General features: G+C 46.1%; 1 protein-coding gene across 1 annotated transcript in view; it reads left to right on the top strand.

Annotated features, from left to right (window-relative positions):
• The first annotated feature begins 267 nt into the window (after positions 1–267).
• Positions 268–12,064, top strand: part of CLIC4 (chloride intracellular channel 4) — a 95,159-nt gene continuing 83,362 nt past the window's right edge. Inside the window, exon 1 of the mRNA XM_020983128.1 lies at positions 268–510. Within this exon, the coding sequence (XP_020838787.1) occupies positions 439–510 (72 nt within the window). The 5' untranslated portion in view covers positions 268–438. The remainder of the gene's footprint in view (positions 511–12,064) is intronic.

The raw sequence follows: 12,064 nt of genomic DNA, 5'->3' as shown, positions 1-12,064 counted from the left end.
AGATCGAAGGGAATGGGGATGGCGAGCGTAAGGGAGAGTGAGGAGGGGGACGTGGAGGGGGCAAGTGGAGCCGAGAGGAGGAGAAGGAGGGGAGGAGGACAGGAGGGGCGGTACCGAGCAAGGAGAGGGGTGTGGGCGGGACCAGAAGGAGGATGGGGCGGGGCTCGGAGGAACCTCGGCGTGGGGATAGGCGGAGGGGCGGGTAGCACGAGGCGCACTGGCCCCGCCCCCGCCGGCCGTTAGAGTGGGCATAAACGCCGGCCGCCGCCTCCTTTCAGTCGCGCTGTGCAGGCAGAGCGTCGGGTTGGTCCGGGAGGGAGTCCGAGCGGCCCGGAGGGAGCGCCCGAGCGAGTGCGAGTGCGGGAGCTCGAGCGGACGGAGGCGCGCGGCCGGACCAGTAGCTAGCAGCTCGCGGAGCCCGAGGACCCGAGCCCGGCCATGGCGCTGTCGATGCCGGTGAACGGGCTGAAGGAGGAGGACAAAGAGCCCGTCATCGAGCTCTTCGTCAAGGTGAGGGGCGCCCGGGACCCGGCACGAGAGACGGGACGGGAGAGACCCTCGGGGAGCACGGCGTGGGGCCCAGCGGGGCCCCTTCCGAGCCCGCTCGCCCGCCCAGCCAGCCCATTGTCTCTGCGGGGCCGCCCGCCCAGAGCAGCTCCGGGAGACCCAGCCCGGCTCGGCTCCTGCCTCGGAGCGTGGGGGGCCCCGCTGTGCCTGCCCCCGGGGCCTCGTCCCTCCTGCCCTCCCCCATTGAAGGCTCTTGTCCGACGGGAGACCACCGGGGATCCCTGGACTCGTGGGCTAGAGGGAACCTTTGTTAGAACGTGGAGAGAGTGTGTGTGTGTGGGTGGGTCAGAGAGTGTCAGAGCTGGGAGGGCCCTTAGGACATGGGATGTCCGAGCTGGGAGGGCTCTTAAAACGTGGGTGTCAGAGCTGGGAAGGATCTAAGAACATGGGATGTCAGAGCTGGGAGGGGCCTTAGAACATAGAATGTCAGGGATGGGAGGGCCCTTCGAGCACAGTATTAGAGTTTGGATAGCCCATAGAACGCAGACCCTCAGAGGCAGAAGGAGGGCTCTGGCACATAGAAGTTAGGAGCTGGAGCTGGCAGGAAGCTGGCTCTGAGCCAGAGCTGAGTGAGTAGACCTTAGCTATTAGTGTTAGAAGTGGAAGGGCCAATAGAGTCCATTATCCCACCTTTCGCACTTCCCCCATTTTGCGCATGCTAACCTTGTGACTTCAGAGGTATCAGTGACTTTTCCCAAAGTCACAATTAATCAGTGAAAAAGAGATTCAGACTTTGGTCTTTTAACACAAAGTTCTAAACTCTTTCCGCTGTGACAGAGTTGTGAGGGAGGTTTGTGGGTGGGTAAGATTCTTTCCCCAAATAAGAGTGTTTAAGGTGAGATTCTATTAGGAGCACCTTGTGGAGATGGGAAAAGCCTCTGTGATAAAACTGTTCCCCAACCTCTCCTGGTCCAGCCCTCTCCTGAGGCAACTGGGCCTGGAGTCAGGAAGACCCTGAGTTCAAGTCCAGCCTCAGACACGTACAAGCTGTGTAATCATGGGCAAGCCATTGCACTCATTGCCTCAATTTGCTCAACTGTAAAATGGGAATAATAACAGCACCTACTTCCCAGAGTTGTTGTCTTCAGTTCAAATGAGATCTCTGTAAATTGCTTAGCGCAGTGCCTGGCACACAGTAGGTCCTTAATACACGCTTGTTTTCTTCCTTTTCTCCCTTCCCGCTGTTTTTCTGAGAGCCCTTCTGTGCAGGGTTCTTCCATGGCTTGTTTTCCTTTTCCTCTGGTTAGGGGATTCCCTGTGGTCCTTAGCCCACTCTCTGCTTCTTTCTAGCTTTGCTGAAAGTCACTAAAGCTAAAATGTGCATTTCTTGACAGCTCCTATCGCCTTGGAACCAAGGGGAGCTTAAGATAGACACAGAATCGGTAATATCCAGCCAAGACACTTGTGAGGCGAGAAATGTTTTTTGAGAACAAAACATTTTAGGAAATGGCTATCTCGTGGAAAGATTTCTAGGTTTAAAGTCAGGAGACAGCTGAGTTCTAATCTGGCTTCTGACACTTCCTAGCTACATTACTGAGCTGAGTCACTTGACTTCTCTGAACCTTCATTTCCTCATCTGTCAAATGGGGATAAATGATATCTCAGGTTTCTACTTCATGGGGCTATTGTGACCCTCAAATGAGATAAAGTCTATTCAGAGTTTTGTTGACCTTAAAAAGCGCTGTGTAAATATAAGTTATGATTCATAGCATTAGAAAAAAAAATAGTAGCTTCCGTAGCTTTCTTATTGAGCTATTTTGGCTGGCTGGGATTAAAATATAACTTTTTGAAAAATTGCTATAAAATTGATTCATTCCCTGGCCTCTGGAAAAGATAATAGAACTTTGCTAGTTAATTCTTTGACCATCTGGTTTTCTTCTTTCTCAAACATCGACTATTTGCATGATTCAACATTTTGGCCATGGTAGCGTGTGTTGCTATCACATGACCAATTGTGTGCTGTCTTTTGTTTTAGCAGAGAAATTGTGATGGCAAAAACATCCTTAGCCACTGTGGATGGGGGTTTTACACTATTATTCTTTTTCCCTTGTTGCTTCACAATTTTTTGCAGTTTCTATACTACCTGAATAATTATTCATAACATCTCTTTTTTTTTTTTCCCCAGTTCTTGATATTTTCACTCTAAAATGGGAGGGGAGAGGATTTTTACAAGTGTCCGGGTCTGGGGTCAGCCTTTTTAAAATCTTTGAGGTTTTTAGCCTAGTTTGTTAGAGAACAAAAGATTTACTTAGATGTTAACAGCAATTAATTCAACATTCACTCATTCAGCAGACTTTTATTAATGATGGCCAGTTGTACACCAAGTTGTGTTTTAGGCCATCTTAGGAGGGAGATGTAACATTTAGATAACTCTTTCTGCCCTCATAAGGCACAGGTCACTGTAATATATATCACATGACAAATAAGTTCAGACCTAGTGCTGTGAGAAGATGGCTGGGGGACAGGTTATGCAGGCTGGCCATCATAATTCCAATGACAACATAATTTGAAATTTTGAATTTATATTTCTCCCTCTCAGGAATTTTCTGAGTGAAAAGCAGGGAAGGAAAAAAAGGGAAGAAAAAAAAGAGTGAAAGGTTTGGGAGAGAGGGTGCTGTTTTGCAAGTGATACAAAAGTCCTCAAATGGAAGATTTTCTTTCAGATATGGTTTTACCTTTTGGTTCAGAGAAGGACCAGCCAGTTAAGCAGCTCCAGGTCACTCCATGGTTTTGGAGGTATTTGGGGTGGCAGTTCTTCCCTTCAAAAGGATCTGAAATTAGAGAGAAGGAAGTGTTTGGAAGGAGGACAGGGACAGGTTCTGAGCCTGGATTTGGAGACAGAGAATTTGGTTCCAGTTCCAGTTCTCTGCTACTTATGAGCTGGTCAAGATACTTTCCTGAGCCCTAGCTTCTTTATCTGTAAAATAAGGAATAATAATAATTATCCTGTCTACCTTGTAGCTTACTGAGGAGCCACTGACTTAGTTCTGTGAACTGCTGCGTAAATGCCACCTATTTAGGATGTAGAACTAGAAAAGACTTCAGGGCTCTTATTTTTACAGGTAAGGAAACTGAAACACATGGAAAGGAAGTCCTAGGCATCATCCTAGGATCAGGAAGCTTGGAGCTGGCAGGGGCCTCAGAGGTCTCAGCCTCATTCCCTCATTTATAGTGGGAGCAGACTTAGAGAAGTAAGGTGAATCAGGAAATGTACATCAAGGAGGAAGAAGGAGGATTTGAATACAGGTCTCTGGATCCTCTGTCTTTAAATCCTGTCTTCTTTTCGTTATTGATGAATGAATGAAAAAGGATTTTAAAATGCTTACTATGTATGTGTCAGGCATTTTGAAATTTTATTTTTAAAAATAGTTCCCAGTTACATGTAAAAATCTTTAACATTCATTTTTTAAAATTTTGAGTTCCAAACTCTCTCCCACCATCCTGACACTCCCTCCCTCTTCCTTGAGAAGGCAAGCAGTTTGGTATCGATTATACATGTGAAGTCATGCAAAACATATTTCCATATTAGCCATGTTGCAAAAGAAAAAACCCTAGGGGAAAAAATAAAAACAAATCATGCTTCAGTCTTCATTCAGAGTTCATCAGTTTGCCTTCTGGAGGTAGGTAGCATTTTTCATCATGAGTTCTTTGAAATTGTGTTGGATCATTACCTTAATCAGAGTAGCTAAGTCTTTCACAGCTGATCATTGTATAATACTGCTGTGACTGTATACAGCGTTTTCCTGGTTGTGCTTATTTCACTTTGCATCAGTCCATATAAGTCTTCCCAGGTTTTTCTGAAATGATTCTGCTCCTTATTTCTTATAGCATAATAGTATTGTATCACAATCCCATATTACAACTTGTTCAGCCAATCCCCAGTTGGTGGGCATCCTCTCATTTTCCAATTCTTTGACACAAAAAGAGCTGTTATAAATATTTTTGTACAAATAAGTCCTTTTCCATTTTCTTTGATCTCTTTTGGGATACAGGCCTAGTAGTGATGTTGCTGGATCAAAGAATATGCACAGTTTTATAACCATTTGGACACGGTTCTAAATTGTTCTCCAGAACAGTTGAACTAAGTTTACACTCCACCAACAATTCATTAGTATCTCAGTTTTTCCACAGCCTCTCCAGCATTTGTCCTTTTCGTTTTCTTTTAGCCAATCTGATAGTGTGAGGTAGTATTTCAGAATTGTTTTAATTTGCATTTCTTTAACCAGTAGTTATTTAGAGCATTTTCTTCATGTGACTATTGAGAGCTTTGCTTTCTTCTTCTGAAAACGGTGTCTGCCATTTTTCTAAGTGAATAGAAGCAGGTAAGACAGTTCTTACCCTCAAGGAGCTTACATTCTAATAGGGCAAGACTATACAGATTGTGGAGTAATGGTCTTTATATTAGGAACTAATATGGATTTAACATAGAATTTAGACATTTCTCATTTTAAAAATGAGAAAACTAAAGCTCAGATATCCATTGAGGGGAAGTCTACTCTTTTTTTTTTTTAAGGCAATTGGGGTTCAGTGACTTGCCCAGGGTCACATAGCTAGCAAGTGTCAAGTGTTTGGTCTGAGGGCAGATTTGAACCTCAGGTCCTCCTGACTTCAGGGCCGGTGCTCTATCCACTTCGCCATCTAGCTGCCCCAAAAACCTGTTCTTTCCCAAGGATGCCTGTTCCACTCTGGCTGAGATAGCTCCACTTCTTATACCAAGCCACTATCTTAATTTCACCAACCTTTACCTGTTTTTCCTAGTTTTGCCTTCAGGAGGCCAAACAGACCAAGTCTAATCCCTGTTGCACGAGATAGTCCTTCAGATGCCCTAAAGTGGTTCTCGTGTCCCTGGGACATCTTTTCTTTTCCAAGCTTCCTTCAGCCCAACATGGCTATTTCCACATAGAATAGTAAGGCACCAGTGCAGTCAGTCAGTACAACCCTCCTTCATTAAGTGATCGCTGTGTCACTGAGGAAGACAGAAGGTACGTGAGAAGTAGGCCATCCTCTGAAGGGGGAGTTAAGAGTCTATTACCCAGTTCATGTGGGCTCTTTGTGCCTGACCTGTGGTGGAGCGTTCCGAGCCTGCATTGGTCTGATCAGCCACAGTTGGACACACTGTACCTTGGCTCTAGCTTAGTGAAGTCATTTTGGTCCTCTTTGAGAACGAAGGACACCCAACAACCCAGTATTACATGGACAGTAAGTGTATTGGGTGACCTTTAGGCCTTCCTGGCTTGTGCTTGTTCAAGGGGATAGAATTCTCTAGGCCTGCATGGACTTCAGGCCCTCACCATCCTGTTTGCCCTGCTACGAACATTCTGCAGCTTATCAACGTCCTACCCCAAGCATTGTGCCCACCAGTGACCACCATACTCCAGCGGGGGTCTTGCCTGGAAGCCACACATCTCCCATTGCACCCCAAGATTGTGCTGTCTTTTTGGGCGGCCATAGCACCTTGTTACTCCTGAAGCTTTCAGTCCAAGATCCACAGCCCTTTAACTGCAGATTAACTGCTGTCTAACCACATCTCCCCATCTTTTACTTGTGAAATTGAGTTCTTGAACCTGAGTGTTAGATTTCGCATTTGTCCCTGTTGAATTTCATGTTAATCGGTTTATGAACCTGACTTTTTAAATAATAACTTTGATTCTGTGCTTCCTCAGCTTTGTGTCATTTGCAGATTTGAAATGCGTGATAAACACCGTGACCAGCCCGGGGGCCTGCCCCCAGCAGCCTCCTTTGCGGTTGCAGCCTCAGGATTGCAGGCTTGGGGGTACTTTGAAGTCTTCCTCCCTCATGGTTTGTCACTTGTACCTCACTAATATCTCTTGCATCCAGCACCGAGTTCAGGTCCTCATTCCCTCTTCCCAGGACTGCTGCAGTAATCTAATTGGTCTTCTTGCTCCCTAGTTCATCTTTCACACTGCTGCCAAAATAACTTTCCTGGGACACAGCTCTTCTGTATCACTTCCCTGCCTCAGAGTCTAAGGTGGCCCCACGGTGCCTAGGACCAGACAGACTCCTCCGCCTGCTGTTTAAAGCTCTCTAGATCTGCTTCCAACCTACCTTTCCAAATGTAGCTCCTCTTTTCTCCTGCATGTACGGCATTTCAGCTCGGTTAGCCTGATGGCTGTTCCCCACACTCCTCATTCTGTTTCAGCTGCCTTTGCTGCCCATGCCCAGAATACATTCCCTCCTCACTGCCTCCCAACCTTTCCCCCCAGTCAGGGGACCCTGCATTCTCCTTCCCTAAATTGTCTCGTATTTGCTTGTCTGAATCCACATGATTTCCCTCCACTAGTAAAATGTGAATGCCTTGAGGTGAGAGACTTTCCTTTTTTGTCTTTATGCAGTCCATGGTACACCCTCATTTCGCCTAGTGTATGTGCTTAATAGATGTTTGTTGAATTAAATTGAACTGAGTGCCTAGGAGGGGGCAGACCATTCAGAAGAAAGAGGAAAAGCCAAGAATGGCCAGGGGGCTGGCTCTTGATATCAGTTAGAGGCAGGAAGCTGGGGCAGGATTGATAGCCTCGTAAGGAAGAAGGCTGAGGATGGGAACAATTCAAACTTGTGGTGCCGGCCAGGGCTGCCGACGACTTGGAAAAACCTCCCTCAGCTCCGTGGCCCCAGTCTCAGGGTGCGGCCTGCTTTCTGGATCTCTTTTCCTAGACTGTCCTGGTCACTAGCAACTAGGACTGCACAAATGGCTGGAGCAGACAGGACTTTACCAGGCCCTACCCTATCTCAGTGATGAGGGGATGGGGGCAGCTAGGTGGCAAAGTGGATAGAGCACTGGCCCTGAAGTCAGGAGGACCCGAGTTCAAATCTGGCCTCAGACCAAACACTTGACACTTACTAGCTGTGTGACCCTGGGCAAGTCACTTAACCCCAATTGCCTAAAAAAAAAACCCACCCCAAACCCTCCCCCGCCAAATGATTGAGGGGATAAAAATCTCCTGGGAGAAGTTGGTGAAATAACTGAACCGAAGACACCCAGGTCAATTTAAGAGAATGTTACCTTGGAGTTTGGCAAACTGTTACTGAGCTTCTTGAGGGAAAATTCAGGCTTGTAAGCTTTGTATTTCGTGCTCCTCAGTGGGAATGGCAAGGATCTTTTTTTTTTTTTTGCCTAGACTACCTTTGAAAGATTATCGGTGGTTCTTTTAATGGAGCTAAAGTACAGGATTGGTTTTTTAAAGGTGGGAGAACTCAGGAGAAGAAAAGGTTTTAAACTCTCATTCAGTTTAGTGAATTGTGAATTCACCATCTCAACATTAGAGCTGGACTGACCTTTGGAGGTCCTCCAGTCTGTTGCTTTCACTTTACAGATGAGGAAACTGAGGCCCAGAGCTATGACAGAGACTTGCCCAAAGTGGCAAGTTCATTCTAAGTCTTGGAAGCAAAATAACAAATGAGAAAATTTCTCTCCTGCCCCCATTCTATTGAAAATTTCTAGTAAAGAGGTAAGTAAGAGGAAAACCTGGATATAGTGTGCTAAATGAGACTCATGAAGGGGGGGCTTATAGGAGGCAGGAGGGTGATGACTGACCTGCCCACTTCCTGTGCGCTTGGAGCTGTGGAGTCACAGTGGCTTGGGTTTTCTTGAAGAGGGACTAGAAAGGCCATAAAAGGGAATTGCATTAGGCAGGACAGGAAGTGATTAAGGCATGAATAAAATTTTCTTCCAAGTAGGGGGGAAGTCAGGATGGGTTTGGCAGTTCTAGAACTGAACCACTAAGCAGCCTTGCAAAGGATGCAAATATCTGATGGAAAGTAGCAGCCAGCAGCCAGGTCATGATTGCCTTGGTTTCTAGCTATAAACTGCCTGTGTGTGATTAAATAGGTGATGCAGTGAATAGAGCACAGGGCCTGGAGTCAGGAAGACTCAACTTCCTGAGTTCAAATCCAGCCTCAGACACTTACTAGCTGTGTGACCCTGTCATTTCACCCTGTTTGCCTCAGTTTCCTCATCTGCAAATGAGCTAGAGAAGGAAATGACAAACTACTGCAGTGTCTCTTCCAAGGAAGCCCCAGAGGGAGGCATGGCGATGTGTCCTTAGCCTGACTCCCAAGTCTAACTTTTTACCTTGTCTCCATTTTTTTTTAAATCTGAAAATTAGCTTTAACTAGCCTCAGATCCCAGTCCCAGACACTGGTAGTGGAAATAGCAGTTAGCCCTATTTGAGTCCTCTTTCTGCTATTCCTTCATTCCCTTTTCTCTTCTGGTGGTGTTTTTTTAAAAGCACAGCTCATCTAATTGCAGCCTTGTGAGAGCACTGTTCAGTGGCAACAAAGGAACCTGCTGGGAAGGGCCATTTGGGTGCTGGGGAGGCCTGGAGGAGCTCTGGCCTGAGCCCAGAATGCTGTCCAGGCTGACCAACCCCCCCCCCCAAGAGGGAGCTCTTACTGTCCCACCTTCACAGTGTTCACGTTCCGAGCTGGGGAGCAGCTCCTGCGGCCTCTGCCCTTCTCAGCAGCCTTCTGTGTCTCCACGGGATTCCTGAGGCATCCGTGCTGCCTTCTCAGCTGCCTGCAGAGGGGCTTGCAAAGGTCTCCAGTTACAGTCACTTAGCTGTGGAGGGTGCACATTTATCTAGCATTCGTGGGCAAGATGTCAGCTACTGCCCTCCCACTTGTCCTCCTTCTTCACAAGTTGTGACTGTGTTGGACTGATTGCTAGTACTCTCTGGTCAAGTTAGATTCTGACCTATTCACAGAGAGAAATCAAGTCCGTTAGGGGACATAGAGGGCAGAAGTGGGGGGAACAGGGGGAAGACGTAGAGGTGGATGATAAAGTCAACATGAAAGGGCTTTATCGCTTATGATTATTTGGAAGTACTTTCCAAGGGAAGCTTCAGGAGAGAATAATGATTCACAATTTTAGGTTTACAGTGTGTTTGTCCCACAACACTCCTTCGTGTTGTCATCCTGAGTTTGACACTTGCTTTCCCCTTTAGTAACTGCGTGACTCTAGGCAATGTCACTTTACCCCTTCTAGCCTCAGTTTCCTCATCTGAAAAATAATGGTACCCACCTCCCAGAGTTGTGAAGATTGAAGGAAAGGCTGTTTGTAAAGGGCTTAGCAAACTTGCAAGGACCGCTGTTCTCTTTTACTCTACCTCACTGCCTTCTCGCTCCTTGGAGGGCTTTATGCTGAGGCTAGATTCTTGGAGCATTCTTACTTAGGAGTGATTTGTACTTTGAGGTCCCTTCAGATGCCAAGATTTTATGGAGCTCTGACCAGGAAGTGAAGTTGTGTGGGCCACCTGTCACTGAGGTGGTATAGTAAATGTGGGGAGATAGGGAGGAGGAAAGAGTCTGAACAGTGAATGGAAAATCAAGTAATTGGATAGATGCTGAAGTAATTAAATATTTTTAAGTGGCATCTACTGGAGGAGCACAGATTTAGGGCTAGAAGGTGCATGTAAAAGGTCGTTTAGTCAAACCCTGGTATTTCATAGATGAGAAACCTTAGGCCTGGAGAGCTTCAATGATTTCCCAAGGTCATGGAGTCAGCAAGGAGGAAAACTGGGATTTGAATCTGAGTAATTTGCTTTGGGAGGACAGGTAAGGAGAGGAAGATCAACGTGGAATTTTGCTAGAATAGGAGATTGCCCTTGGAGAGCAGGGACTGTTTTTTTAATCCTTGTATTTTCAGAGTCCAGCCCCAGTGCTTTGCCCATAGTAAGTGCTTAGTGTGTGTTTGGTTTGGATTGTATTGAAAAACAAAGTCATGATACTGGAATTTTCTTTGACCCCTATGTTAAACCAAAGGAGAAAGAGCTGGCCTAGGAGGCCAGAGACCTGGGTGTGAATCCTGGCCACTAGTTAGCTGCAGAAGGAGGGAGCCTAGGGATCCTCTAATCTAACCCCCTCATCTAGCATGTTGAAGTGACTCCCCCAAGGTGACAGAGATAGAGAGCCACAGAGCTGAGATTATGCTCCAGGTCACTGACTCCAGAATTCAGTGTGCTTTCTTCTACTCCCATACCTCCTAAGCTTTAGTTTCCTTGTGTGTAAACGAGGGCCTTGAATGATGTATTATCCCTGTGATCCCTTCTCTCTCTGATGACAGATGATTCTAAGCTAGTGGAGCCAGAAATGCAGAAGGGATGCCCAGGATTGCTGCTCGTACCATGATGACAAATAAACCTTCTTGGTTTCTTTCCCTCCTAATTTAATTATGGGAAGGCTTAATTTAAAAATTTTTTTTGGGCCCTGCTCTGATTTGGGCCTACACTCTGGTGTAGATGACTCCTCTGTGGCCATGACATTCACACCTGAGGGTTAGGGTTGCCCAAGGACTCTCAGCAGGTTAGGTGACCTCCCCAGGGTTCTTCAGCCAGGACATATCAGAAGCCTATTATCACTGTCCCCCTACCCAGCTGATGCCTCTTGGCAGTTGGACTAACTCACCTTTTAATTACTGAGTTACATATTGGCTCATCATATCTGGCTTTCCCTAGAAAAGTGATGGCGTATTTCCCTCTGCTTTCTAGCCTGGGAACAGGTATGTAGTATTAACTGAGAGTTTACTCAAAATATTTGAAGGCTTCTCCAGGTGAGAGTGAATGGAGAAAAGTAGCTAGCACAAGAAAAGAGGGAAGAACTCAGTTAGATGTGGCATGGTGGCCCATTCAGGACATGAGCTCTTCCTTCTTTTTTATCCAGTCAATTGATTATTTCACCGAAAATTTTACAGTTTCTTGTTTAAAGATGAAAACATGTATGAAATCGAGGTGCAGTCTGGATGGGTTGGGATTAGTGTTCAGGCTACTTTAGGTGGGCTTTGGATGTGTGGCTACAGATCTGCTCTTTGGACTGGAGAGGATTTTTTAGGCCATCTCCGCCAGTCTGGAGGGGAGTTTGGCGGTCCTGACAAATGGCCCTCCAGGTTTTGTCTGAAGATCTCCCGGCTCTCTCTTCTTTCCCAACTGAATTAAAATACCTTGCTTTTCTGATGTTTAACTGGCTGTGAAAATGGGAATTACAGCCTGGAAGATGATTGACATCTTTCCTCATTGTCTCGGGAGAAAGGAGAGGTAAAGGAGTTCAGGCTTTTTAGTTAAGGCATTTATTTACAGACACGCTCTTATTTCTTTGGGCAGCACAATTTTACTGCATGAAAAACAAAACACATGATGTCCTTTAAAAAAAAAAAAAAGACAGCCTAATGGCATAGGACGAGTATACCAACCGTAAATGTCCGGCTTGACGAGATCACTGATTTCGAGCTGGACGGGCCTTCAGAGGCCACCGAGTCCAACCCTTTCATTTCACAGTTAAGAATGCTTTACTTCAGTGGTGCTGAGCCAAGTTACAGGCTCTGATTTTTATTTAAGCCCAATTTAGTCTGCTAAGCATCTGTTTCATAGGTTGCCATGTCAAAAAACAAAAGCAAATTTCCTGGTAGTCAGCCGTTTGGCTCTGCTGACATTCTGCCTTCTGTAGGAGGCTGTCCTTTCTGAGATCACCTTCCATGTACTCTGTCTAG

This window comes from Phascolarctos cinereus, unplaced genomic scaffold (genome assembly GCF_003287225.1).
Source record: "Phascolarctos cinereus isolate Bilbo 61053 unplaced genomic scaffold, phaCin_HiC Scaffold_726;HRSCAF=1367, whole genome shotgun sequence".
Taxonomy (NCBI): Eukaryota; Metazoa; Chordata; class Mammalia; order Diprotodontia; family Phascolarctidae; genus Phascolarctos; species Phascolarctos cinereus.
The sequence above is the reverse complement of the archived record's forward strand: the minus strand, read 5'-3'. Positions and strand labels throughout refer to the sequence as shown.